Source organism: Melozone crissalis, unplaced genomic scaffold (genome assembly GCF_028551555.1).
Source record: "Melozone crissalis strain CALT ecotype California unplaced genomic scaffold, PUWL_Pcris_2 ptg000017l_1, whole genome shotgun sequence".
Lineage (NCBI taxonomy): Eukaryota > Metazoa > Chordata > Aves > Passeriformes > Passerellidae > Melozone > Melozone crissalis.
In genome coordinates this window covers 2,918,516-2,941,907 of record NW_026535795.1, presented here as the reverse complement: position 1 = coordinate 2,941,907, position 23,392 = coordinate 2,918,516, and the positions used below count along the sequence as shown (strand labels likewise).

At 50.5% G+C, this 23,392-nt stretch overlaps 1 protein-coding gene across 3 annotated transcripts in view; it reads left to right on the top strand.

The window, feature by feature from the left end:
* Positions 1-4,574: 4,574 nt before the first annotated feature.
* PMEPA1 (prostate transmembrane protein, androgen induced 1) overlaps positions 4,575-23,392 on the top strand; it is a 39,110-nt gene continuing 20,292 nt past the window's right edge. For 2 of the 3 annotated variants that reach the window (XM_054274798.1, XM_054274799.1), the window contains exons 1-2: positions 4,575-4,925; positions 20,073-20,111. In XM_054274798.1, coding sequence (XP_054130773.1) covers positions 4,823-4,925; positions 20,073-20,111 — 142 coding nt within the window. In that variant the 5' untranslated portion in view covers positions 4,575-4,822. The remainder of the gene's footprint in view (positions 4,926-20,072; positions 20,112-23,392) is intronic. The other variant, XM_054274801.1, reaches the window with a different exon arrangement.

Sequence of the window (23,392 nt, the reverse complement as noted above, 5' to 3'; positions counted from 1 at the left end):
TCCCGTATCTCTGCTGTTCCCTTAAGAAGTCAGGGATGGTTTTATGTGTGTGCAGTTAGAACTCTTCCCTTAGTGCTGTTTTATTTTACCTGTGCCATCCTGGGTTCTCCAGCACAAGGAAATGCAGTGTGCTCAGGCTGTGAATTCAGAGTGTGATGTATTTCCTACCAGTGCCTCAGTAAAATGTAAAGGTAGGGTGGAGTCTTCCCAGTGATGTCAGCCGGAGTTATATCAGGCCCCAAATAAGACAGAATGGGTTGGAAATACATTCTGGTGGTTTCAGTGAAAAATTTTCATTACAAATACTCAGTGACTTTGTATCCCTCCTGGTTGGGAACAAAACCTCCTCAGTGGGACCCTTAACGAAAGCTGCTGAGCATCCACATCCCCGTGGCATTGCTCTCCTCTGTGGCAGCAGAGATCCTGTTCTAACTGTTGGGGAGAAAACCTGAGTTTCTGGTACCAAGCAGTTAGAAAAATAAACTTAAATTGAGAGGTTAGTCACCAGAAAGTGGAAACCATGTCTCGAATTGTTAGAAATGAGGCTTGTTTGAAAATAAATATAGAATTATTCACCATGGTAACTATTGCCCTATTGCGTTAGCACGTATCGATTCAACATTAATCCAAAGACTAATGCTGTGAAATATTTGGACTCTTTATTGGACAACTGTTTCGTTAACAAAGCTTTGGGGAGTTGTGGAGGTTTTTTTTGTTTTGTTTTTCCTTAGGTTGTCTTGAACACCACTTGACTCTTAAGGTTACTTATTTCTCAGATGGATCTTGCTTTTCCATTACATTTTATGAATTTATCCATAGCCCTGCATTGTAATGATCTAAGTGATGCTGGAGTGTTGCAGTGAGGAATAAAAGGAGAGATTTAAATGTGACTGCACAGGCAAATGCCTGACTTCTGGTCTGGCACTGGGTGAAATTACATTACAATCCCCAGCTAGCCATGGCAGACTGATGTGCCCGTGTCCTTCAGCCTGTCCAAGGATCCCAGATGGTCCCAGAGCTCCTGTGGGTCCCTTTCCATGGCTTCAGAGCCCGAAGCCCAGGGAGCAGCCTTGGATTTCCCTGAAATTTGATGGCAAACCCAGGAAGCGAAGGGAGATCTCGCAGTTCCAGACTCATCCTGGAGCTGTCTGAGGTGTCTCCAGGGAAAACATAAAAAGAAGTGGAAAAAAGCCGATCAGTGACAGAACACTGATATCAACAATAATATGTTCTGGAAATGTCCCACAGATGAGCAGCACCCACTGCTGGGACAGAAGCTCTGACAAATGCCTTGGGCTGGAGGCTGGATGGTGTCATTACAAAGAACAGGGTGAAGCATTTAAGTTAGATGATGTACTTTTAATTTTTACAAGCCCATCTGGGATGACTTTAATTATTTGTTCTTAAATCATGGTGGAAAAATGCTGATTATTCTTAAAGCCACATGAGTCGTTCAGATGAAATGGGGATGGTGGTAAACAGCATTTTTAAACCAGCATCGACTTGCAAACAGTTATTTTTTCTTTATTTTTAAAGAAGGTCGGGAAGATGTGTGAACTTGCAGCAGCCTGCACCTGAAACAGGAGCCTTTATCCACCAGAGCTTTGTGAGCTTGTAAAAACTCCCCCTAGAACAAGCTGATTCATGGGGTGAGGGCAGGAGCTGCCTCTGCCACAGCTCCAGGGCAGCCTGGGCACGGGGTGCTGGCAGTGCCATAGCTCAGGGTACCCATCTCCTGTCCCTGTGCCCAGGGTGATGCCTTCGGGATGGCAAAGCCTTTTGGAAGGCAAGGCCGTGCAGACAAGGACCCTCCACTCAAGGACCTGACCTGCCTCAGAAGAATAATCCATTGCTCGGAGCTGCATTCACTCTCTTGAGGCTGTTTAAGGGTCTCCTGACTGTGTTAACATCCAAGAATTCTGAATCAAACGTGAACTGTGGCCACATCCACAAGGCTGAAGAGCTCATGGGCTTGGGGGCTTGGCAGTGGTGGCAGGGCTGGAGCTGCCAGCTGGGACCTCACATGACACAGGGACACGTGCAGTCCTCACCTTGACTTGTTTATGGCACTGCTGTGTGTTTTCAGTGCAAAGGATGTTAGTGGCAAGCTGGTAGGCTCAGATAAGCTGCCAGCCACCTTCCCTGGCCAGTCAAGGAAGGTCCTTTGGAAAGGTGTCGCTAATGTTCAACCACCAAGTGTTTTAAATATAATATAAAGATAGATTTCCAGATAATAAAAGTAGGTTGAGTGATAAAGCATATCTGAACTGGAATTTGTCTTCAGAATTTTGACCATGTGTGTGCCTGGCTTTTGCTTCTTGATGTCCTTTCTGGGGCTGGTGGGCCAAGTGTCCTTGTAACACAGGTAATGTTTCTTCCTTCACATTTTCACGAAGCATTTCTAAAAATCTGACTGCCACAAGATAAATTGAGCCCCCAGAAATAACCTCAAGGAATCAGGATTACCCCTCCTGCATTACTGATGGGGAAACTGAGGCAGGAAACAAAATATAAAATAGAATTGGAAATGCTTTATCTCCAGCTCTAGCACAGATTTTTTTCACATAATTGTCTCTAATCTCCCAGCACACCAATTCCCACCTCTGGTGCCACCCCAGCACCTCCCCTGCCTTTGGGAATGGCACTTGTGGGATAATTCACGTGTGCTCTGTGCTGGGGAGCACAAACTTCTCAGAGCTTTTTTCTGTCCGAGCCACACGATCCCCTTCCGTGTTTCCTTTGGGTCAGTAATTGTTGGGAGTTACCATCTGTCGAGTACAAAGAGTAAAATATTAAACAACCTGGCAATTCCTTGTTCCTGCTCTCCAGGCATTTTCACAGGACTGGATGGGCTGCAGGAGTAAAGCACGGGTGGGTATTTATTTAACATTAGTTTGTAGCAGTCATGTAGAAATAAATTCTTTTTCTGGGCAGGGAAATAAAGGTTAAACCTTACCAATGAGTGCCACTGAATCTGACCCAAATTTTGAGACCATCCATCTTCTGTGGTTGCTTCAGCTTTGTAGGAATTGGATTTCTGCTCGTTGTTTGCCTGTCCCCACCTCGGTGCATCTTCCCAACAGCACCTCTGGGGAATGCAGGCCCAGCTGGGGATGCCTCAGATACTCCCAAATCCTAAATCAGAGCTATCAACAGTTCCAGGGAATTGTGCTTTCTTAGAAGATAACTGAAGCTGCCTTTATCTCCCAGTAACAGGATTCACTGTGATTTATAGCAGCTACTTCGCACCACTGTAGTTAAGCTTGTTTCAGCATTTTCATTATAAACCTTTGTTTTCACAGGTTTATTTCCCAGAAAAAATATAAAAATCTGTCTCGACTAAAGCTTGGCACAATGAGCCCTTAGGGAAGAGATGATGTTTTTTTTCCTTTTACCTGTCTTGCAGTGAATGGGGTCACTCCATTTTACAGCGTGTGGTTTGAAACAAAGGTGGAAATGTGTCAGGAACAGTTCCTGAGCTCTGAGCAGCACCACTGGCACCACCATGGGAGCTAATGAGAATTTTCACTGAGCGCAGCCATGGTCAGACTGGGTTATCCCCTGCATCTCCTTCCCAATCTTTCCCATTTTTCTGTCTGAAATGCTGCGCTGGGGACTGGCTGTGTGAAGTGAGCCCGGAGCCCTGTGGCTCAGTGCTGTGGGGCCAGGGCTGAAGGGGGATGTTGTAGGGTGAGCCTGAATTTTGGGTGCTTTTCCAGCAGGATACCCAAACCCAGGTGCTTTTGGAGCTGATCTGTAAAAGGATCATCTCTGCCAGGTCCTGCCGGAGGCTGGCAGCTGGGGGTGCCACTGGACCCACCTGGGTGGGCTCAGTGCAGGTGGTACTTTAAAGATCCACGGTGGGTGGGTGGGTGCAGTAACGACTGGAGCATCTCTGACGAGGAAAGGCTGAGAGAACAGGGCCTGCTCGGACTCAAGGGATGACTGAGAGGAGACCTCATCAATGTGTGTAAATATCTAAAGGAAGGGTGCCAAGAACATGGACCGGGCTCTGTTCCTTGGTGCTGGGCAATAGGACAAGAGGCTACAAACCAGATGGCCAGGAATTTCCACCAGAACACGAGGAAGAACTTTGTTTCTGTGCAGGTGAACGAACACTGAACAGATTGCCCGGAGAGGGTGTGGAGTCTCCCTCGCTGGAGATCTTCCAGAAGCTTGGACACAATCCTGTGCTCCGGGATGTCCCTGCCTGAGCCGGGGGTGGGAGACCGGCTGACCCACGGCGGTCCCTTCCAGCCTGACCCGCCCTGCGGTGCCAGGGGTCCCACCCGGGCACTGCCCCCGGCCCCGCTCCCGGCGGCAGGCGGGGAAGGGAAGGGAAGGGAAGGGAAGGGAAGGGCAGTCCCCGTCTGGCGCTGACGTCACGGTCCCGCCCGCGGCGGCGGCGGCGCGGCCGCGTCCCCGTGGCCGTGAATGAGCGCGGGGGGCGGGAGCGGAGCGGGAGCGGGCGGGCCGCGCTCCCACCGCGCTCCCACCGCGCCGCGCCCCACAAAAGTGCGGGGCTGCCGCGGCCGGGCCCAGCGCTGCCGCTTCCCGGGCCGGAGGGGCGCGGAGCAGCCGCGGGGCCGAGCGGAGCCGCTGCCGGGGGCGCTGCGCCGCGCCGGGTTTTTTATTTCCAATTTCTGATCGCAGCTGCATTTCCCTCCCTCCGCCCCCCCGCGCCGAGGAGGAGCCCCGGCTTTATGTGGTGCTGCCCGGGGAGCGCTCGGCGGCTGGGAAGTTCTTTGTGTCGCCGTCGCCTTCCTTTTTTTTTTTTTTTTTTCTTTTTTTTTCCTTTTTTTTTTTTTCTGTGTGTGTTTAAATGTATAACTTCATGGGGCTGAACAGCACGGCCGTAGCTATTCAGCCCAATGTGTCCTGCACATGCAACTGCAAAAGGTCTTTGTTCCAGAGCATGGAGATCAGTAAGTACCAGTCCTGCTGCTCCCGGGGAGGGTGCGGGAGGTGCCCGGCTGCGGGAGTGCCCGGCGGCCCCGCCGCGGGCGGGGAAGTTCCCGCAGGGGCTCCCGGGACCCTTGGCTGCGATGCGCTTTCCCGGAGTGCTTTTCCTCCCCCGCCGTGCCAGCCCCGCTCTCTCTCTCTCTCTCTCTCTCATCTGTTGCCGCTGGGATGTCGGTGCGGGTGTGACACGGCGCGGGCCGGGCTGCCGGAGCTGCCCGGGATCGGCCGCTCCCCGCCGGCTCCGGGCTGAGATCCCCGCTCCTCCGCATCGCGGCTCCATCACCGCCGCCTCTCGCCCTTCCCCGGTGCCCCTGCCCCGCGCCTTGCCCGCCCGCGGGGGTGATGCTGGGGCGCTCCCCAGCCTCCCCCGGCGGCCTGCGCTGCCCCCGTGTAAATCCCGCTCGCCTCGGTACCGGGGGCACCGCGGGCCGGGCGCCCGAGTAGGGTTTGTATTTGGGAACCTGTTCCCCTCGTCTCCAGCCCCTCGGGGCTTTTTGCTCCGAAGGGCGATTTGGGTTTTTTCATTAATATTTTTCAACCCTCGCAGAGTAGCAGTGAGGGCAGTGCCTGACCTAAATATTCACCACTTCTCTGTGTGCTCTTTCCCTCTTGGAAATGAAGTGCACGGAGGTGGGAGAGCAGGAATATTACTGCTGAGGGGAGAGGAATGACTTGGGCTCTTTGGCAGTTTTAAGCAAATGGTATTTTCTGTAAAGGGAAGGTTTTCAAGGCATCCCAGAGCGGGAGGGTTGTGAGGATTGTACCCTGCTAAGCACCTCATTTCAAGTGCCTTGAAATCCAAACCCTGCACAGCCTAATGCAAAATGGCCCAAAAGGAAAACTTGGGAAAGAGTCTGGATTTTGCATATATGCCTGGCACTGCGACGGGGCAGGCTGGCGCTCGGTGCGTGCAGGGAGAGCCAGCTGAGCCGTGCCTGTTTCTGCTAGCACAGGATCTGCCCCGTTACCTCCAGCGGGGCTGCAGAGTATCTGTCCCTTGCTATTTTGGATGGCTTTTGTCCAGCGTCGTCTGCCTTCTCCTTCCCCAGCTTCAGCCTTGGTTAATTCAGGTGTCTGAGTCCCAGAGAAGGTCTGCAGGCATTTGTATACTGAGTACTAAAATGTGTTCATTCTGAATTTTAGCATAAACCATACCCTTTGTACTGTATGCACTTTTAATCTTGATTTAATCTCATTCGTGTTCAGACAAAACTAAGCTGGATTTGCCTGATTTTATTAACACTACCGGTACTGAATAGACCATTATTCTTCCCTGACTTTAACAGGCCGGGCTAGATGTGCATACCAATAGCAGTGTATAAATAATGAAGATACAGTTCTTTTTTGTGCCAGCCAGTTGCTGAACATAAACTGTGTCCCACAGAATCACAAGGATGAGACTTTGTGTCTGAGCAAGGCTCATGGTTGTGATAGAAGTTGTGAATTAAAATGTGCAATGTCTTTTGAAGAAAAAGCTTCTATTCCAGTCTAACTCTTGGCATGAGGTTTTGTTGGAACAACTCATGCTTTTAATTTCACTCTTTGACTTTTTAGAAATGGCAAAGTTTATAATTTTTCCCCCCCATTTTGTCAGCATGTGAAAGGCTTGGTAAGGGGCAGGTGCTGCTTATGGATGGGAGTTGTGAGAGACAGGGAACAGTGAATGGCACCGGGGGAGACCTCGGATTGGCATGGGTGTTATTATAAATTATAAGTGGGATCCTCATGCCTGATGTTCCCGAGGTCCTTCCCTGCCTTGTCCCATGTCGTCTGTCAGCTCTGGGGTCCTGACACTCAAGTACTGAGTTCCCGTGAGCTCCCTTATTGCTGCCCTTCCTTATTTCATGTTGGAGTAGGTTTCTTATCTCCAGTGTTATTATTTATTTCCTGCTGATGGCGGGCAGCATTGGCTCACCTCTGTGCTACAGGAGAGCTCTGCTGGTGTTACCTGATCGCCTCCTGCACCTGGCTCCAGTGGAAAGGGCAGAGCTGAGTCTCCCTGAGATAAATTCATTCTACAGCGTTTTTCCTCCTCCAGTCGCTTGATTTTCGTGTATCTTTCTGACACGACTTTCAGGGAACCTCAGAGCAGCTACCACCAGATGCTCTATAATTTTCCAGCCAAAATTTTCAGTTACCAGGCAGGAACGCTTCAGGGAAGTGGCACGGGGAGGAGGAACACGCAAACTCCTCTGATTTACAACCCTCTAAATAGGTTAACTGTCCAAGCGATGCCCAGACCCCTTTTCCTCGCTGCCTTCATTCCGTATGGCGGCTGCGGCGCTGCGGTGGAGGCAGCAGCTGCTTTCTGTGTGTGGCGCTCCCAGATTAGGATTAGAACAGGGCTTTTTGCGGGCGGGGGCGCGAGTCTCGCCCGCCGCCGGGCTGCGGTGCCGCTGTGCCGGGCGGCGCTGAGCGGCCAGACGGCTGCAGAGCGGGCTCTGATCGCCTCGGCTGCTCAGCGGGTCAGGGGTGAGCGGCGTGCCGGAGGAGGCTGTGAATTACCAATTATTGGGGCAGGCTCCGTGCCTGCCTCCCCACCGGTACCGGCACCGGCCCGGGCATCCCGCGGGCACCGGGGCAGCCCTGCCCGAGCTGCCGAGGCGGCTCTCGGCACAGCCCGTGCAGACGCTTTGATGGTGCAGGATGTTATCCGAGGCGTTTGGGATTTTTGGGAGGTGTCCTTGCATCTCCCAGGATCGATGCCGATCCCCCAGCTGCAGCGCCCGTGGGAGCAGGTTCCTGGCCAAGCCAACACTTCCAGGCTTTCACATTCTTCAGTTGAATAACAAACCAAATGCATACGGCTCAACCAGGGATCACGTCTTCTTTCCGCTTTCACACTGCTTTTCTGACAAATCCGTTTCTTTCCTGATGCTCTGTCATCGGCAGTTATGGCTTGTTCCAGGGCACAGTGGATATGAGCCACGTGCTTCTTTATTCCCCCCCAAAGTTTTCCTCGTGGAGGGAAGCCAGAGCTGCTCCCAGCATTTCAGCAAGCCCAAAAGTGCTTGCACAGAGCATGTTCAGTTTGTGGCATCTCAGTTTGACCTCAGCCAAACCGGGGAGTTCCCCATGTCTGGCTCTGGTTGTGTGTCTGTGGTGAGCGCTGCTTTTTGCCGAGATCAGCATCCCAAGGTGTGATCCTGGAGGAGAAAAGCATGGCTGGCTTTACTTATGGTGGCCCAGGAGCTGTGTCTGTGTGTGCCCTTGGCCATCCCAGGGCACCCAGGCTCTCTGCAGTCCCAGCTTTCATAGCCAAGGAAAGGCCTGATTCCCTGAGTCTGGAGAGCACAGGGGTCTGTATTAAAATTGCAGTTTATTTGTGCCCTCAGGTAGTGATTTTGGTCTTAGTATTTTATAATTGATGTGGAATGGGAGAATGGAAAGACACAGGGGGAAATGCATGGGAAATAGTCAAACTTTGTTTTTTTCCTGTGGGTGAACACCTGGATTGTGCTGTGCTGCACAGTGGGACCAGCACACGGCACCAGAGGTGATCCTGTATAATTGGAGGTGATCATTTATAGTGCCAAGTGGAGGCAAGACGTGGTTCATTCTTGCTTTTCAGTCAGTGTCAGGGTGTTTGCTGCAGCAAGTCCTGTTAGCTTCTGCTGTGGAGGCATCCTCCACCCCCTGAATGTTTGCCTCCCTAGTGTTTTCAGATCCTGGCTGTGAGAACACCAGAACCGAAGGGTGTGTGGGGAACAGCAACCATATTCTTTTCCTTAAAGCCAGGAATTCCCAAGGTAGGATCCGGGATTACCTCTAAATTTTTGAGATACTGAATTAGCTGCTACCACTGCTTCCTTTGTGAATAGAGAGAAAAGCACTCACAAACACATGTCCTTACTTTTATTTGCTGTTGCTCATCGAAAAAAGAATAATTTTATATTTCCCAGTTGAAAGTTGGTGGTTTGATAAATCCAGTTCTAAAATGAATTTGTAAACGTAAATTATAAGTGGAGAGACATGAGGAGACCTTTCCAAGGGAAGTACCAAACTACATGGTGTCACTAATAAAGGGTAATTACAATCCAGCTCCTTTCCTGAGTAACTCAGTGTACAGTCATGTCTGTCGATGTTGTTTCATTCAGGTAGCAGCAGCTGTCGGAATTTGCTGAGCCTAATTAGTGAAAAAAAAAGTTAATTTATTTGCAGTGGTGTCTCATGTGAAGACTTCCAACCAGTTTGCTTCCTGGAGGGAGATCCCGTCCTGGTGTGTGGTTTGCCTTATCAGATCCCTCCAGTTCTCTGACACACGGTGTGTCTGCTCCTGGTGGGTTCCATCAAAGGGACAGAGCCAGGCTGCAGAGCTGCTGGGGACGAGGTACAAGGGCCACTTCCCTGCAATGAATGGAGCTTGGCTCACGCCATGAGCACACTCACAGACGGCCATAAAGCACAGGAATCATTGGTGTCCCTGGGATGTTTTCATGCAGTGTTCTTCCTGTCTGTGTGGCTGAATTGCTGGGTGGATATTTGATGACTCTTTTGGGTGGCAGGAGGTAGGTCACTCGGGCAGCTCCCAGGTGAGGAAATGCATCCCAGACCTGCTCTGTCTGCGAGCGGCGCGGCCGAGCCTGAGCAGGGAGGGACAGGGAGGAGCTGTGTGGCTGCAGGATCTGACCCCTCACTTCCATCTTCCAGAGCTGGTCAGTGGCTGCTGCATTGCTGCTTGCTGCTGCAGGGAATGCAGTGGTGGTCTGGGAGCTTCTCCAGGGGCCATGGGTAAGTGAGGAGTGAAGGGGATCCTGGCGCCGAGCATGGGAGCAGCTCCCTGAGTGCCAGCACCTGGAACCTGGACACTGTGCTGGGAGCTGGAGAGACCCTGCACACACAGACAGACCCCTCTGGGGGCTGGAGAGACCCTGCACACACAGACAGACCCCTCTGGGGGCTGGAGAGACCCTGCACACACAGACAGACCCCTCTGGGAGCTGGAGAGACCCTGCACACACAGACAGACCCCTCTGGGAGCTGGAGAGACCCTGCACACACACACACACACACACACAGACCCCCTCTCAGAGACCCTGCACACACAGACAGACCCCTCTGGGGGCTGGAGAGAGCCTGCACACACAGACAGACCCCTCTGGGAGCTGGAGAGACCCTGCACACACACACACACACACACACAGACCCCCTCTCAGAGACCCTGCACACACAGACAGACCCCTCTGGGGGCTGGAGAGAGCCTGCACACACAGACAGACCCCTCTGGGGGCTGGAGAGACCCTGCACACACAGACCCCTCTGGGGGCTGGAGAGACCCTGCACACAGGCACCACCAAGGGCTGACGAGTTTTCAGCACTTGAAGAGGTCTCAGGGTACTCTCTGTGTGTGCATGCAGGCATAAACACATCCATGAAACTTAATTTAGTAATACAGGAAAGCGGCTCCAGTGAACTGGTTAATGAAGAAGGTGGTAACCAGAGAAAGGAGTTGTGGGGTTTGGTGTTTTTTGATTTATTTTTTTGTTGTTGTTGTTGTTGTTTGTTTTTTTTTAAAGCAGATAAATTTCGGCTGTAAGAATTTATCGTTCAAATCAGAGGATTTGGGGAGCTGTTGAGAGTAAAGACAGCTTTGATGATTTGGCAAGGAATACAGCTTCTAAGGCAGCACTTTGATCTGCATTTTAAATGCTTCTTTGTAATGACAGTTTCACAATTTCTTTTCTCATTTTGAGTCAGTTTTGCAGAGGTATGTTTTGAGAGAAAATAGTAACAGCACACATTATTCTTGTTGGCTTTGGAGCCAGCTAGAACTTGTAGTTCATCCCAGATCTTTTGGCTACCGTGGTAAATTTATGATTGCACCAAAAAGGAAATTAGTAAAGATGTTAAATATTATCAAAGCTTTGCGAATCTTTTGAAATCTCTCCGGTGTGAAAACTAAACTTGCATTAGCATTTCTGCTGTGGTGTGTTGAACAGTGTTTATCCAAGCATCCACCTAATACTGCAGGTTCCTGATTTAGCTTTTTTTTTCCTTCTGAAGGACACGCTACTGTTTAGCACATGCATCCTTTCAGTCTTGCATTGCAGCTGAAATCTTGGCTCTAAGGACTCGAGCTTTCTGAAGACAGCCCTGATGGGAACCTTTTCCCTTCTATCTACAGCACCTCCTCAGATAAACTCTTGTTGGAGGGAGAAGGTTGTTGGTGCCTACAAGAGAGCTTGTGTTGCATTAATTTATGTAGTATGGAGAGGGGTAGGAATTGGGAATGTTTATAAGGTTTTAATACAAATTTTCCATAGCATCTTGAATGCAGTTTGGGGAGAGGTTTATACCTCTCATTGGAAATCAGCAGCCTCAAGCATGAGGACAAATAAGGAGGTTTTCCCAAATTGGTTTAGAGCTCTGTGGCAGCTCTTCCTGTGCTGGTTTTGGCCTCTCCTGGCTCTGATGAGCTGTACCAGGCTGGCAGCTCTGTGCTTGTGGGGCAGGTGTGTAAAACAGGGCACAGATTTCATTTGCAAAGTAAATGTGCCCAGGAAGTTGGGTCTTCAGTAGATGCAAAGGGTACTGGTAGGCCTTAGACAAATAGAGCTGTGTGTACATTTGGCTGGCATCCCTCCCAGGCTGTCAGTGCTGTGCTCAGTGGGGCGTTATCCCTGGTTTGGATCTCTCTGGTGCAGGGTGCTGCTTTGGAGCGTGTAGCCCTGAGACATGTCAGTCACCATCCCACTCAGAGATGCACAACCAGGGCGCTGTCTGTGTTCAGGCTCAGGCTGGCATCCACTCCACCTTCACTTTGAGAGTTTTTTTTAACTAAATGCTGCTTTTTCACTGTGTACGGCGAGGCAGCAGTGCTAGAGGCTGTAATCCATCAGTGTCCCCTTTTTCTCCAGGTACTCAGATTTCCCCTTTCTCCCTGGTGCAGGAGTAGCTAATGCTCCATTTAGGAGGGTGTGTTTTTCCCTGTGTGTGGTGTGTGTTAGCGTGTCCCAGACTGTGGTGTTACGTAAAGACACCTTGCACATCTTTGGAAACTTGCCTCACAAGTTGTCAGTGTTGGTGGATGTCCACAGTGCTTTCAAGTGGTTCACACATTTGTGCTTGGTGTGCTCAGTCTCACACATCTCTTTAATAAAATGCCTCAGACTGGGTAATTTTTCACTTGCAGGATGCATTCAAAATCGTGCAGTTAGCAAGGAAAGTGCTCTTGCACATGGCAGTTCTCTGGACCGTTCCTGAGACCTTGCTGGAGCCTGCAGAGCTCAGGGACTGTGCCTGTGATGGTTTGTGCTCTTCAGCAGGTGCAACAGGATTTCCCACATTTGCAAACTTGGCCCAAGCAGCCCAGCAAAGCAGAATTTAGCCTTGGCAAATGAAAACTGATTAACCCCCAGGCTTGGAGCGTACCAAGGATGAAAAAAGTTACTGGCACAAAAATCAAGGCTACTTTTCAAAGAATATGTGCAAGACACGGCTTGGGGATTTTTTTCCATCTCTTCATTCTGTCCAAGATGTAAAGTAGCTGGTTTGTTACTCTAACCCCCTACAAATGATTGTCAGTAATAATTCTGTAAAACTGTGAATCAACTCTGCATGACTTTGTGCAAATAGACTGAGTAATTTCTTTGTTCTTTTCTTCTTACTTTGTAATTGGAGTCTGTAAAAGCCCAAAGGTTTGGTCTTGTGGAAAGCATGATTCATTTATTGGTGTCTGTGCCGACTAGTTATCTTTCAGTAATTCCAGAGTGCTGCTACAAGCCAAGAGTGATTCATACATGGCTAAGTGCACAAACAAATGGGGTCATGGCCATCTGCAGAAACTTTTCTAATCTATTTATGGTATCGGAGAAAGAAGTGGGTGTATTAAGGATGATGGAATAGGTGTCAATTACATTAGTGACTATAACTGCTTAAGTAACGCTCACCATTACTCAAAACCACATCTGCTCCTTGCTGAAGATCACAACAGCAGGTCCTGTTTAAATGTTAACGCAGCTCTGATAGCAGAGATGGATTGAGTGTCTATCCTGCCTCCTGAGGAGCTCCCCATCCTCACAGCTCTTCTGCCTTCATTGACATTCAGACAGGGATCAGGAACTTGCACTGGGAATATTTGTAGTGGCAAAGTCTGTCTCTGGTGTTGCAGACCTTGGTCACTGTAAGCTTCACACAGAGAACTTGGCCTTGTGCTTAGCTTGTGTCGATGGTCAGGGTAGGGCTTGTCATTGGCAGAACATCTCAGAGTACTGCTCTGGTGGTCAGTTTTCCTTCCAAATGCATTTTCAGTAGTTTAAAATCTTGAGGGAAGATGACCAGTGTCTTACAAGGTGGCCTTTCTCTACTTCTGTCCCTTGTCACTAATTGTGAGAATTAATTCTCAATTTGTAACACTGATAACAGAACACCCTTGGCTGCAGTTGTGTCAGAATTTCTCAGGTTTTAGGCTTTTGCTTTTAGGTTCCTGCCCTGCTCAGGGGTGGAGGAGCTGGGCCCAGGGCTGGAGTTGGTTGTGAGGAAGAGTTTGAGATCAGCAGTAGGAAACAGGAGGAAAAGGAACACTCCAGATGCCCATGGTTGAGGGTCCCTGGTGGGCTCCCTCTAGATCTCTGGTTGCCAGAGCCTGCCTGCTCATCAGCCTTGCACACTGCAGCTGCTTTTGCACCTGAGACAGGAGAATACAACAAGATCTTGCCCTTGCAGAGCATGGAGTGCTCTCACAGTGTGTTAGAACCGTCCCATGTCTGCAGGATGGATGAGTGTTGCTCATGATGAGGTTTGGAAGTGGCCATGGCCTTGTCTCCCTGAGCTCTGGAACACAGAGCTCAGACTCCAATTTCTGTAAACTGAATTTAGGCATCAGCACTGGCCAAAAATATGGAGAATTTGGCAATGCATTGTTGTTGTCCTTTCGGTGATGTTTTGAGCGCTGTGTTCTGCTGCACCCTCCCTGCACGTGCTGCCATGAAGGAGCTGGCTGACACCCTGAGTTCTCTGTGGAGGGGGAAGTGACCCAGACTTTTGCCCAAAGGACTGATGAGCCTCTCCTGATGTCTGAGCAGCTTTCTTCTCCTGCCCTTGCTTTACTTAAGTCAACAGATTGTGTAAGCCACATGCGAGATTTACCTGCAGGGCAAGTGGGAGAGGAGCAGTGCCATTTGGATGGGTTCCCAAGAGACATCTAACCACCACTGAGTGCTCAGACTCACATTTCTGAGCTGAGTCCCACAACAGTCCTGAGCCTGCTTCCACTCTCCCATGCGTGGCTTTGGCTGGATCCTGGTGCCCAGGACAGTCCCAGCGATTTGCCGGCCGTGGCCGCTGGCTGGCAGCTCCCCTGCGGGCTGGGCTCTGTGCTGAGCAAGCTTGGAAATTCTCCCCCTTAGTGGTTTCTGTTTAATGTTATGATTGATGTTGTTATTTCTTACAAAAACAAGAGATCCCCCCAAAGCAGAGCGCCTCCCACAGCCTCCTGTGTTTCTCACGGCACTGAGGGTACTCGGGCTCACCCTTGGAGCCCTGCACTCTCTTCATGGGGTGAAACCCACAGCTCAGCAGCTGAAATGGCCATGGCTGGGCCTGTCCTTGGTGCCTGTTCCAGGCCTGGAACCAGGCTGGATTGCCGTGTGCTCCTCACGGGTATTTGTGCAATGAGACCTCGACAGTCAGTGGCTGTCGGTGTCCCCTGTGCTGGCTTGGCTGCAAGCGCTCACTGAGGGCAGATGTCTTTCCTGGAGGGCAAGTCCTGCTCCTTCTGTGCTGTTTTCATTATTTCCACCATGATTCCACTTTACCAAGGGTGGTCTCTTGGCTTCAGTAGCTCAGGGTAGCATCTACAGATTAGGCTGTTCATCACTGAGCTCTGAAAGTGCCTTGTCCTGCTAGGTGCTCTCTTTAGGACACTGAAGAAACAACGTGATTGATGGGCACTTGCTTCACACAATTCAGGGAAAATTTATCTTAAATTGCAATTATTTCCCACGTAATAAGCAGGAATCTCATTTTTGTTGTTACACTTACATTACTGTAATGGGACTTTGCTTGAATGGGAAGATGTGTTTTCAAATTCGGTGTTTCCAACTGCTGAGACACACTCAAGGTGTGTAACGCTTAATGGTACTGATCACTGGTGTGTAATGCAATCAGGGTTTATGTTTCTCTGGTGTGACTTATTCATAGCAGTATATACTGCTGCACCTTCCTCAGCTTTTTCTGGGAATGCAGGTGCTGCTGTCCTGTCAGCTGATGAGCCAGAGGTGGGCTCAAAAACAAGGAGAGGGGCAGAGGTCTCTGATGGGGATCCTGTGCCAGGTGCAGAACAAGCTGCAGGGTTACAAACACATTCTGTCCTGCTGATAGCTTTTAATCCTCATCGTTCTCATGGGTTTTCTTGATAAATACACTTTTCAACCTCCACTGAGTTGCCATCCAGGCCTGAATTGTAAGGAACAATAAACATAATGGAGAGACTCAATTTAATAGATTTCGGTACGAGCTTTTTATTAGTGCAGCTTTTTAAAAAAAGAAGGAAAAAGAGATGACTGCATTTATTTACTTGAAGTGCAGAAAGCAGCTCTTTGAAATCCAAGGGAAGCGTGCCTGAGTGGGCTTAGTTCAGCTGGTGGCTGTGGGGCGAGGGAAGGATCCATCCTGCTGTGCTGGCCGGTCTGGAATGGGTTAACAGTGCGTGCAGATGTTCAGGAATTCCTCTTTTGACTTGACCATGGGGTTTTGCTGCTCTTGAGAGCACAAGTGCACTCCAGTCACAGCAGGTTCGTGGGTTTGGAGATGCCTTTCATCTCTCCTGTTCCTGCTGCATGCTTGGGAAGGGATCACGCTGTATCTTGCTGCCATGTGTCTTCCTTGGTTGTGTTTCTAGAGATTTGCAGACCCACATAAAGCATCCATTAAATTAAGCAGAATGGCCTTTAGAAAGCTACGTTTCGAGTGGAAGAAATGCTTTATGTAACGTAGGGGTATGTGAGGGGACCTAAATACAAGCTTAAATTGGCTGTTACGAAAATAGGTATAATTGGGTTTTTGCACAGTGATTTTACAGCTCCTGAGTTTAATGTCCTGATGAAATCCTGCATCCAGTCCACGTGCAGCTGAGATGGGGGTTGAGCAGCCTGAGGAATGGGGCTTGTTCTAGGAACAGCCTTGCCCTCAATTGCAAAACTGGACATACCTGTCGCTGGCTGGGGCTCTGCTGTGTCTGAGAGGTGTCTGCAGTGAGGTGGTTCCTCTCACCTGTGTTTGCCCTCCGGCCTCTCCCCTCAGCTGCCCTTTGTCAGGGCAAGGGGCATCTCCCGCCGTGGCTGTAACTGCTTGCAGGTGAAAGATGCAGCTGTACCCTCCTAGCTGGGCACGCGCCAGGAGCTGCAGCTTTGTTTTCCAGCCAGATCAATGCAGTTCGTTGGAGTCGTTGGGTAATTTAGTAGCTGGAGGCGCTTCTGTGGGCTTGGCGTGGGAGCCACTGCCTGGCTTCCCCCTCGGGAGGGCTGGGAAGGGTTTCCCTCTGAACCCCGGCTCCCCCAGCTGCATCCGGGCACAGGGGATGCTCTGGGGTCGTGGTGCAGCCATTCTGGGACCAGGAGCCTCAGGAAGTGGAGGATATCACATTTTGACCTTGCATCCTCATATTAATCCCGATGGTTCTTCCTGTTTTAATATTTAAAGCCTTTCCATTCTTCTGTCTGGGGAGACAGAGTATTGGCTCTCCTGGGTAAAGATTGACACATCCTCTTTTAGAAAGCTCATCCCAAAGCAGGTTTTCTTCATAGAAATCAAGGTGCCTTCAAATCCTGTGGCAGGAATTGGAAGAATATTTTTTTTATTTGGTCTATCTCAGTTAGGCTTGAGAGCTGGTTTCCTTTCTGGATTACTAAGGTCTTGCAAGGATGAAAAAAATCTGTTGCTTTCCTTGGAGTCTCTTAGCCAAGGCATGGAGAAAAGCCTGGAACTGCGAGACAGGGTGGAAAAAGCTGAGATGGTATTTGCTGCTTCTTTGAAACTGTCCCTTTTTAATTGTCTAAACAGCATTTCAAAGAAAATCTCTGCTCTTCTCTATGTTCTTCCAGCATTATAATTCTATATAATCACTTTTCTTTCTCTAAAAGAATAGAGCGTGATTTATTTTTTTTTTTCAGAAGGGAGAAGGGATAAATTCCAGATGTTGCTGGGATACACTTTTTGCCTCTGTTTAATGTCTAGTGGCTTTCAGTAAATATGCTGCAAGAGGTGGGGCTGGTGTTTTTATTCTAGGACAAATCATCTACAACAAATCCCATCTGCTGGTGGGGAGGAGAGCATCTCCTGGGTGTGACCTGGTGGGGTTGGAGCTGATTCTGCCAGAGGCTGAGGCTGGCCCAGGTGCTCCTTTGGGATCTTTGCCCTTGGTCACTCCTGGTCTTCAGGCTGCCCTTCCACAGCACTGCCCAGCTCCTGCTCCATGAGCACAGGGGTGGTGACCCTGGCATGGGAATGGGCACTTCTGCTCTAAACTGGCACAGGGCATTTTGGGGAGCAGCTCTGCTCTGCTGGCAGCCCTGGCTGGGTGAGGGCTGTCACATCCTCTGTGCTGTCCCGTGTGGGATGCTCGGTTTAGCAGGACACTCCTGGCACGCCAGGTGCTGGTGGTTCAGCCCGGCAAAGAACATCCAGCTCCTGGATCCAGAGCTCTGCAGATGGGCAGCCCTTTTCCCTCCTTCCCTGCCCTTTCAGTGCAGGCCATGCTCGTCCCTGCTCTGCAGCCTTGCAGGCTGAGGCAGCAGTGATTTTCCAGCATGTGTTGCACAGAGGCGTTGTGGGACCAACACAGCAGCTCCGTTCCCTGTTTCATGTTTTCACCTGTTTAGGCAAAGCACATCCCTGCTTTGTTGGCAGCCTGTCGGGTTGCACAAACAGTGTAAGACAAAACCACGAGCAGGTGTTGGTCCAGCCAGGGTAATTACTGGTTCCATGGTAGGCAGAGAGGCTGAGCCACCCTTCCCATGGAGCTGTCTGGCAGCGCTGCGGCTGCACAAGGGCTCCAGGCACGGCCCAGCCACTCCCTGCCTCTCTTCCCTGCTGCCGATTGCATAAAAAAAGTTTATGCATATAAGGAGGGAGGGAGGAGAGGCTGAGGGTGGCTCTGGTCAGGTTTAAAGCACCGACTTTATGTGCCAATTCTCATTTGCATTTAAAAAGTTGGCAAATGCATGGCTGAACCTAAAGGGCAGATGTGAGGATGGGAGAGGCAGGCGTGCTGAGAGAGAGAGAAAGGGGAGAAGCAACATCCCAAAATCTTGCCTGACTTTAGAGGGTTCAGGCTGGCTTCTCCCACACATCCCAGACCATGGCCAAACATCTTGGATGAGACGTGATGGGGAGCACATGCCCACACGTGCACAGGGTGTCACGCTGCATCACCTGGGCTGTGGAACAGGGAGGGGAGAGGCATTGCTTTCTACCCTGTTGGAAATGTAGCCAGAGAAAAGCTGATGCTGATCCAGCCAGCTGCGTGCACAGGGTCTTTTTCTCAACCTCTAAGTTTCCTTTGGACTCCCACCCTTTTGGGTCTCCCAAGCCATTTTGGCATCCACTTTTTCTCAGACTCTACATTTTACTTTTGGGACTCCCACCCTTTTTGGCCTGCAATCTTCTTTTGGCCTTTCACTCCTTTCCAGCCTCCCACCCCTTTCCAGGCTTTGTGCAGTGAGCTGGCTAAGCAGGAGCAGGAGGAGGAGGTCCAAGCTTGTTGCCACACGTTGGAGTTTGGCTCGGCAGAATTCCTTTCTTTCCTTTCCTGTCACGCTCGGTGTCAGTGCCCGTTCCAGAGGGGTGGTGGTGGTGCTGCCCATGGGCCTGGAGGCTCAAGGCTGCCCATGTGCATTCAGGTGACACCTCATGTGTGCAGGCCCTCTTTGGAACACCTGCATGTGAAGCATTTAAATCAGCCTGGCTTCCCATCAGTGAGCCCAGCCTGTGACCCGTCGTTATTTAGCTGCTGCAGTAATTTACAGCAACTGTCTGATCCTTAATCTTTTCCTGGGATTAAAAAGCTGGTCTTCTCTGTCCTCCCAGGTGCATGGAAAGTAACTTTGTAAAGCTTTATGTGAGAGCAGTGATGTGCTGATGTATCCCTCGAGCCTGCTGTGTTGCTGCAGAGGCAGGCGCAGTGTGAGGAGCAGGCCGTGTGTCCGCGGCCCTGTGTGACTGCCTCCCTCCTCCCTTGCTCTCAGGTTAAAGGCCACTTTTATAGGCCAGTAGGGCTCCTGATGGTCAGACTGCACTAATTAGTACCAATTAACCATTATCAGTGGCAGACAGTTCTTACAGGCATCATAAAAGAATCCTGTATGTGTTTCTCTGGCGAACCTCCTGTGGGATGCAGAGCTCCCAGCCAGCCCAGAGTGTCTCAGCTTGCCAGGCTCTGGGGAGGATCCATGTCCTGTAATCCCCTCAGTGTTGCACACAGTGATGGGTGAGAGAGAAGTCATGAGTTGTCTTTTGTTGCAAACTTTTTGCTGCTTTGTTCTCCTCATTTGAAAATACATCTGCTGGGCTAGAAAATACAACTCCTGGGGTGTTGTGCAAGATTTTGCTGTGGCTCTTCCTCCTCAGCGCTGCACAGCCACTCCCCCCGCTGTGGGCATGGGGTGTCAGGAGACCCTGAGTTTTCAGCAGGCTCAGCTGCATGTGGGGCTCAGCTCTGTGTGTTTGCAGGGAGGCAGAATGTGATAAACAGTCCAGCAATGCCTTGAAATGCCGAGTGCTGTCCTGGGCCGTGGACAGGCAGTCTGGCACTGTTGGATGTGGCAGGGAGGTCTCTGGGGTGGGCTGAGTGATCCCAGAAACTTCACAAACCTCTGTGAGGCTTTGGCAATGCCATCAGGCAAGATCAGGAGAGCATCTTGGGGGAAGCAGGGGAGAGAGGAACGGGACCTTGTGTGGCAATTTCTGGTGTGGGAAAAGCTCGTGGGGTCAGGATCCAGGAGCGGTGGCACATCTGGCACTGCTGGCCTGTGGAGATGGTGGGAGCAGGTGATGCTGGCCAGGGGAGCTCTGCCAGGACGAGTCCCCAGAGGGGAGCTGGGGTGTGTGTGCAGCCGCTGTGGTGGCTCCCATCACTGACGGATCCTTTCTGTTTTTCTTTCAAATGTCTCCAGGCACTGAATGTTTAGGTCGCACCTTTCCAGGTAAACTGGGTAAGTGAAGTATTTCAAGAGTTGCCAAGATCTAATTACGAAGGCTGATTGCATGATTTCAGCTGCTGTACCGTAAACACCCCGGGTCCTGCTCCACGCCACGGGTGGGACATTGCTGGCCCCCAGAGCAGCAGGTACCTGCTCCTCTGCCCCACAGGGGGATGCAGTGGTGTCTGCAGAGGCTGACTGTGCAAACCTGCTGTTCTTTGGCTGTCCATACCTGGCTGCACTTTGGTAATCCTGGATGGGATTGTTTTTTCTGCTGTTCAATGTAGAAATGTGTTCAAAAGCTGAGTGTCATTTTAAGCACCAGCACTCTTTCGTTTGCTGCTGCTCTGGCAAACTGATGAGCAGTGTTACATTGAGGAAAGAGACTTACACTCGATTTTATGAAAGTAGTTGACATCCTGCACCTTTTTAAGTCATGGGATGTGGGACTTCTGCTGAGTGTGGCCAGAGATGCTCATGTTCAGCACAGACAAAACCAGGTGTTGGAAGCCCTGTTAAACCAGGCTTCTGGATCTGAGCTGAACCTGTTTGCAAAAGAGCCTTTAAAAAGACACTGCTATAGTGTTTATGGGTCTGTCTCTCAATTTAGAATCGAGTTTATGACAGTACCTCAAGACTAAGGTGTCTTTGCTCAAATGTGGTGTCCCGAGCCTTCTGGGGAAGAACCAGCTAAATAAATTGTTAACAAGTGGTGAATGAATGATTTTAATAAATGGCAAATCAATTGCTATAGAGCCTAGAAAGTCAATAGAGCTTATGACCTTGGCTTATAACCACACTCGGATCCTTAACATGCCTATAATGCCTACAAATCATTCATTAGGCTTTTATCAAGCATCAATTAGTAAAAGTCATAATCTAAAATAAGAGGAAAAAAAAAATTATTTCAGTTCCTTTATTTCAAGCCTGGTGGCACAATTTGGTTGCACAGCAGGATAGCCCTTGCTTATGCAAAAAAGCTGTGAGACACCACCGGTCCCCCAGCAGCGTTATCGTTATCGTGGTGCAGACATCAGGCAGGGGAACCACGGGAGCCTGAGGCTGGGATCAGCCCTGGAGCTGGGACACTCACACCAGCCCCAGGGAAACTGTCCTGCAGCACTCAGGGGTTGATTTACATTTATTTTATATTAATGTCATAAGATCTCAGCAGATCAGGCGGGCAGGGGTAGCTGTGGTGTCCCAGTGCTCTGAGGGGCTGCTCGGGGCGTTTTTGCTCCAGCAAAAGGTGTTTGGCTGTTGCTCCGTGGTTGTAAAACTCACACCCGTTTTCTTGTGCTGTGATTTGGGAAAGAGTGTGAGCGGGGATGTGCTCGAGCTGTGCTGCTCTTCCTGCTCTCCCTGGTCTTCCCATTTTGTGTGTGTGCTTGTGCCTCGGGGAGGGAGGCAGAGATGCAAGTGAAAACATGTGGTTTTCTTAGAATATAAATAACAGAAAATTAAGTATAATTTTTGTTTGTTGTAGAGTAATTCCCTGCAGTCTCCAGTTGTTTGCTCCTTTGCTGCACTCCTGTACTCTTTGGTTTTTTTTCATCTTACCAGATGGATGCTGTTTGGAGTGTGCTGCAGGACACTCCAGTGATCTTGCTGCGGGGTTAATTGTGCACCCAGCGAAGAGCTGTGCTTGCAGACATCAGTGCATGCCCAGGCTTCTGAGAGCCCGGCCTGCCAGACGGGGCTGCCTCTATCAGACGGCTTTTTGCCTCCCTTTGTTGTCTGGGTCCTTGTCTGCAGCTCCAGCTTGGGCCGGCATTCCCAGACATCGCCACCTCCACCACCCGCGTCCTCCCGGAGTCCTGGTGCTGCCTGCAGGGCCAGAACCCAGGGGAGATGCCCCTTCCCGTCCCAGAGAGATGCCCCTGCCCATCCCTGTGCCTCCTGGGTAAAGCCCTGCACGTGGTGGGTCAGAACACCAAACCTGGGCAGGGAGCAGCGCTGCCTCCCTCAAGGGAAGTTGGGTTTTCACTGGGCTTTTTTTCCTGGGTTTTTTAAGGCATTCCACCATCTCCTTGGTAACTCCTGGGTGTCTGTGGTGTGGATGTCAGGCTCTTGGATTCCTCTAAATGACTTGTGGGTGCCTCTTGTGCCTGCTGGGAGGGAACAGTTTGGCTGAGCTGCAGCCTCTGCCCAGGTCTGTGCACTGGGGCATGGTCAGGCACTGCTGTGTCCCCTCCATGGGGAGTGAAAGAAGAGGTGCTGCAGTTTCTGTGGATTTTGTGTTAGCCCTCCTGCTTCTCACAGAGAGTGGCTTGGAAATGGGTACAGAGGGGGAAGGAGAGAATGTCCTCAACAAATGGCTATTCATCTTATTTAGGAGGAGATGCATTCCTTGAACTCTGTAAAATCAAAGGGCAGGGTGGAGGGTTTACAACAAGCAAAATTCACATAGCTGAGTGTGTAAGTACATGAAATTACATGATTTCTTAAAAGTTTGGGTGAATTCTGGGAGAAGCTGGGTCATGCTCTGCATTCACTGCAATGTGAAAATGCCAATGTGCACCATTCTTTATTTTATTGCTGTGGGTTTGGGTATTTTGTTATATTAGTCTTAAATGCATTTGTTTCCATAGCTGCACACTGCTGATAAAAATCCCAGTGTGGGATCTCTCAGTCTCCCAGTGCATGTGCACCAAAAATAAATCCCAGGCAGTTGTCAGGAGAGGAGCTGCTGCCATGGCAGGTGCCAGGCTGTGAGGAGGGTCTGGCTGGACCTGCTGAGGCTGCAGGTGTGTGGCACCTTGCCTTGGTGTCCATCCACTGTCCTGCCACAGCTCCTGGCTCTGTTGGTGCCTCAGTAGTCCCTGGAGCACCTGGGGAAGGAGTTGCCAGTGATGTTTTGGAGATGGGGTAGGAAGCAACAGATGCAGGGGGAGAGGAAAGTCCCCATCCCTCACCTTTTTGTTGTGTAAGGTGTGGAAGTGGTGAGGTGTGCTGGTGAAGGATTGGCATCTGGTGCCTACCAGGATACTGAAACTCCTCACATGCTCTGAATTCCCTGTATTCATCATCAGCTGTTTGTAAATCACCTCTCATCAGAAGGAGGTGGGGATTTAATAGCTGCCTAAACAGTCTCAGTTGCTGGGTCTGGTTTTGCTTGGTCTCAGGCTGTAACTCCAGAGCTCCAGCCTGGAGCTGGCAGGAGGTGGTGAGGGATCCCTGCAGTGCCTGGGGTGGCTGCTGGCTGTGCCCAGGGTTGCAGGGTCCATGTGGAGGGGTGCCACGGGCCAGTGAGTGTCACAGGGTGCTGGGCTGAAGCACATCTTCCAGGTATT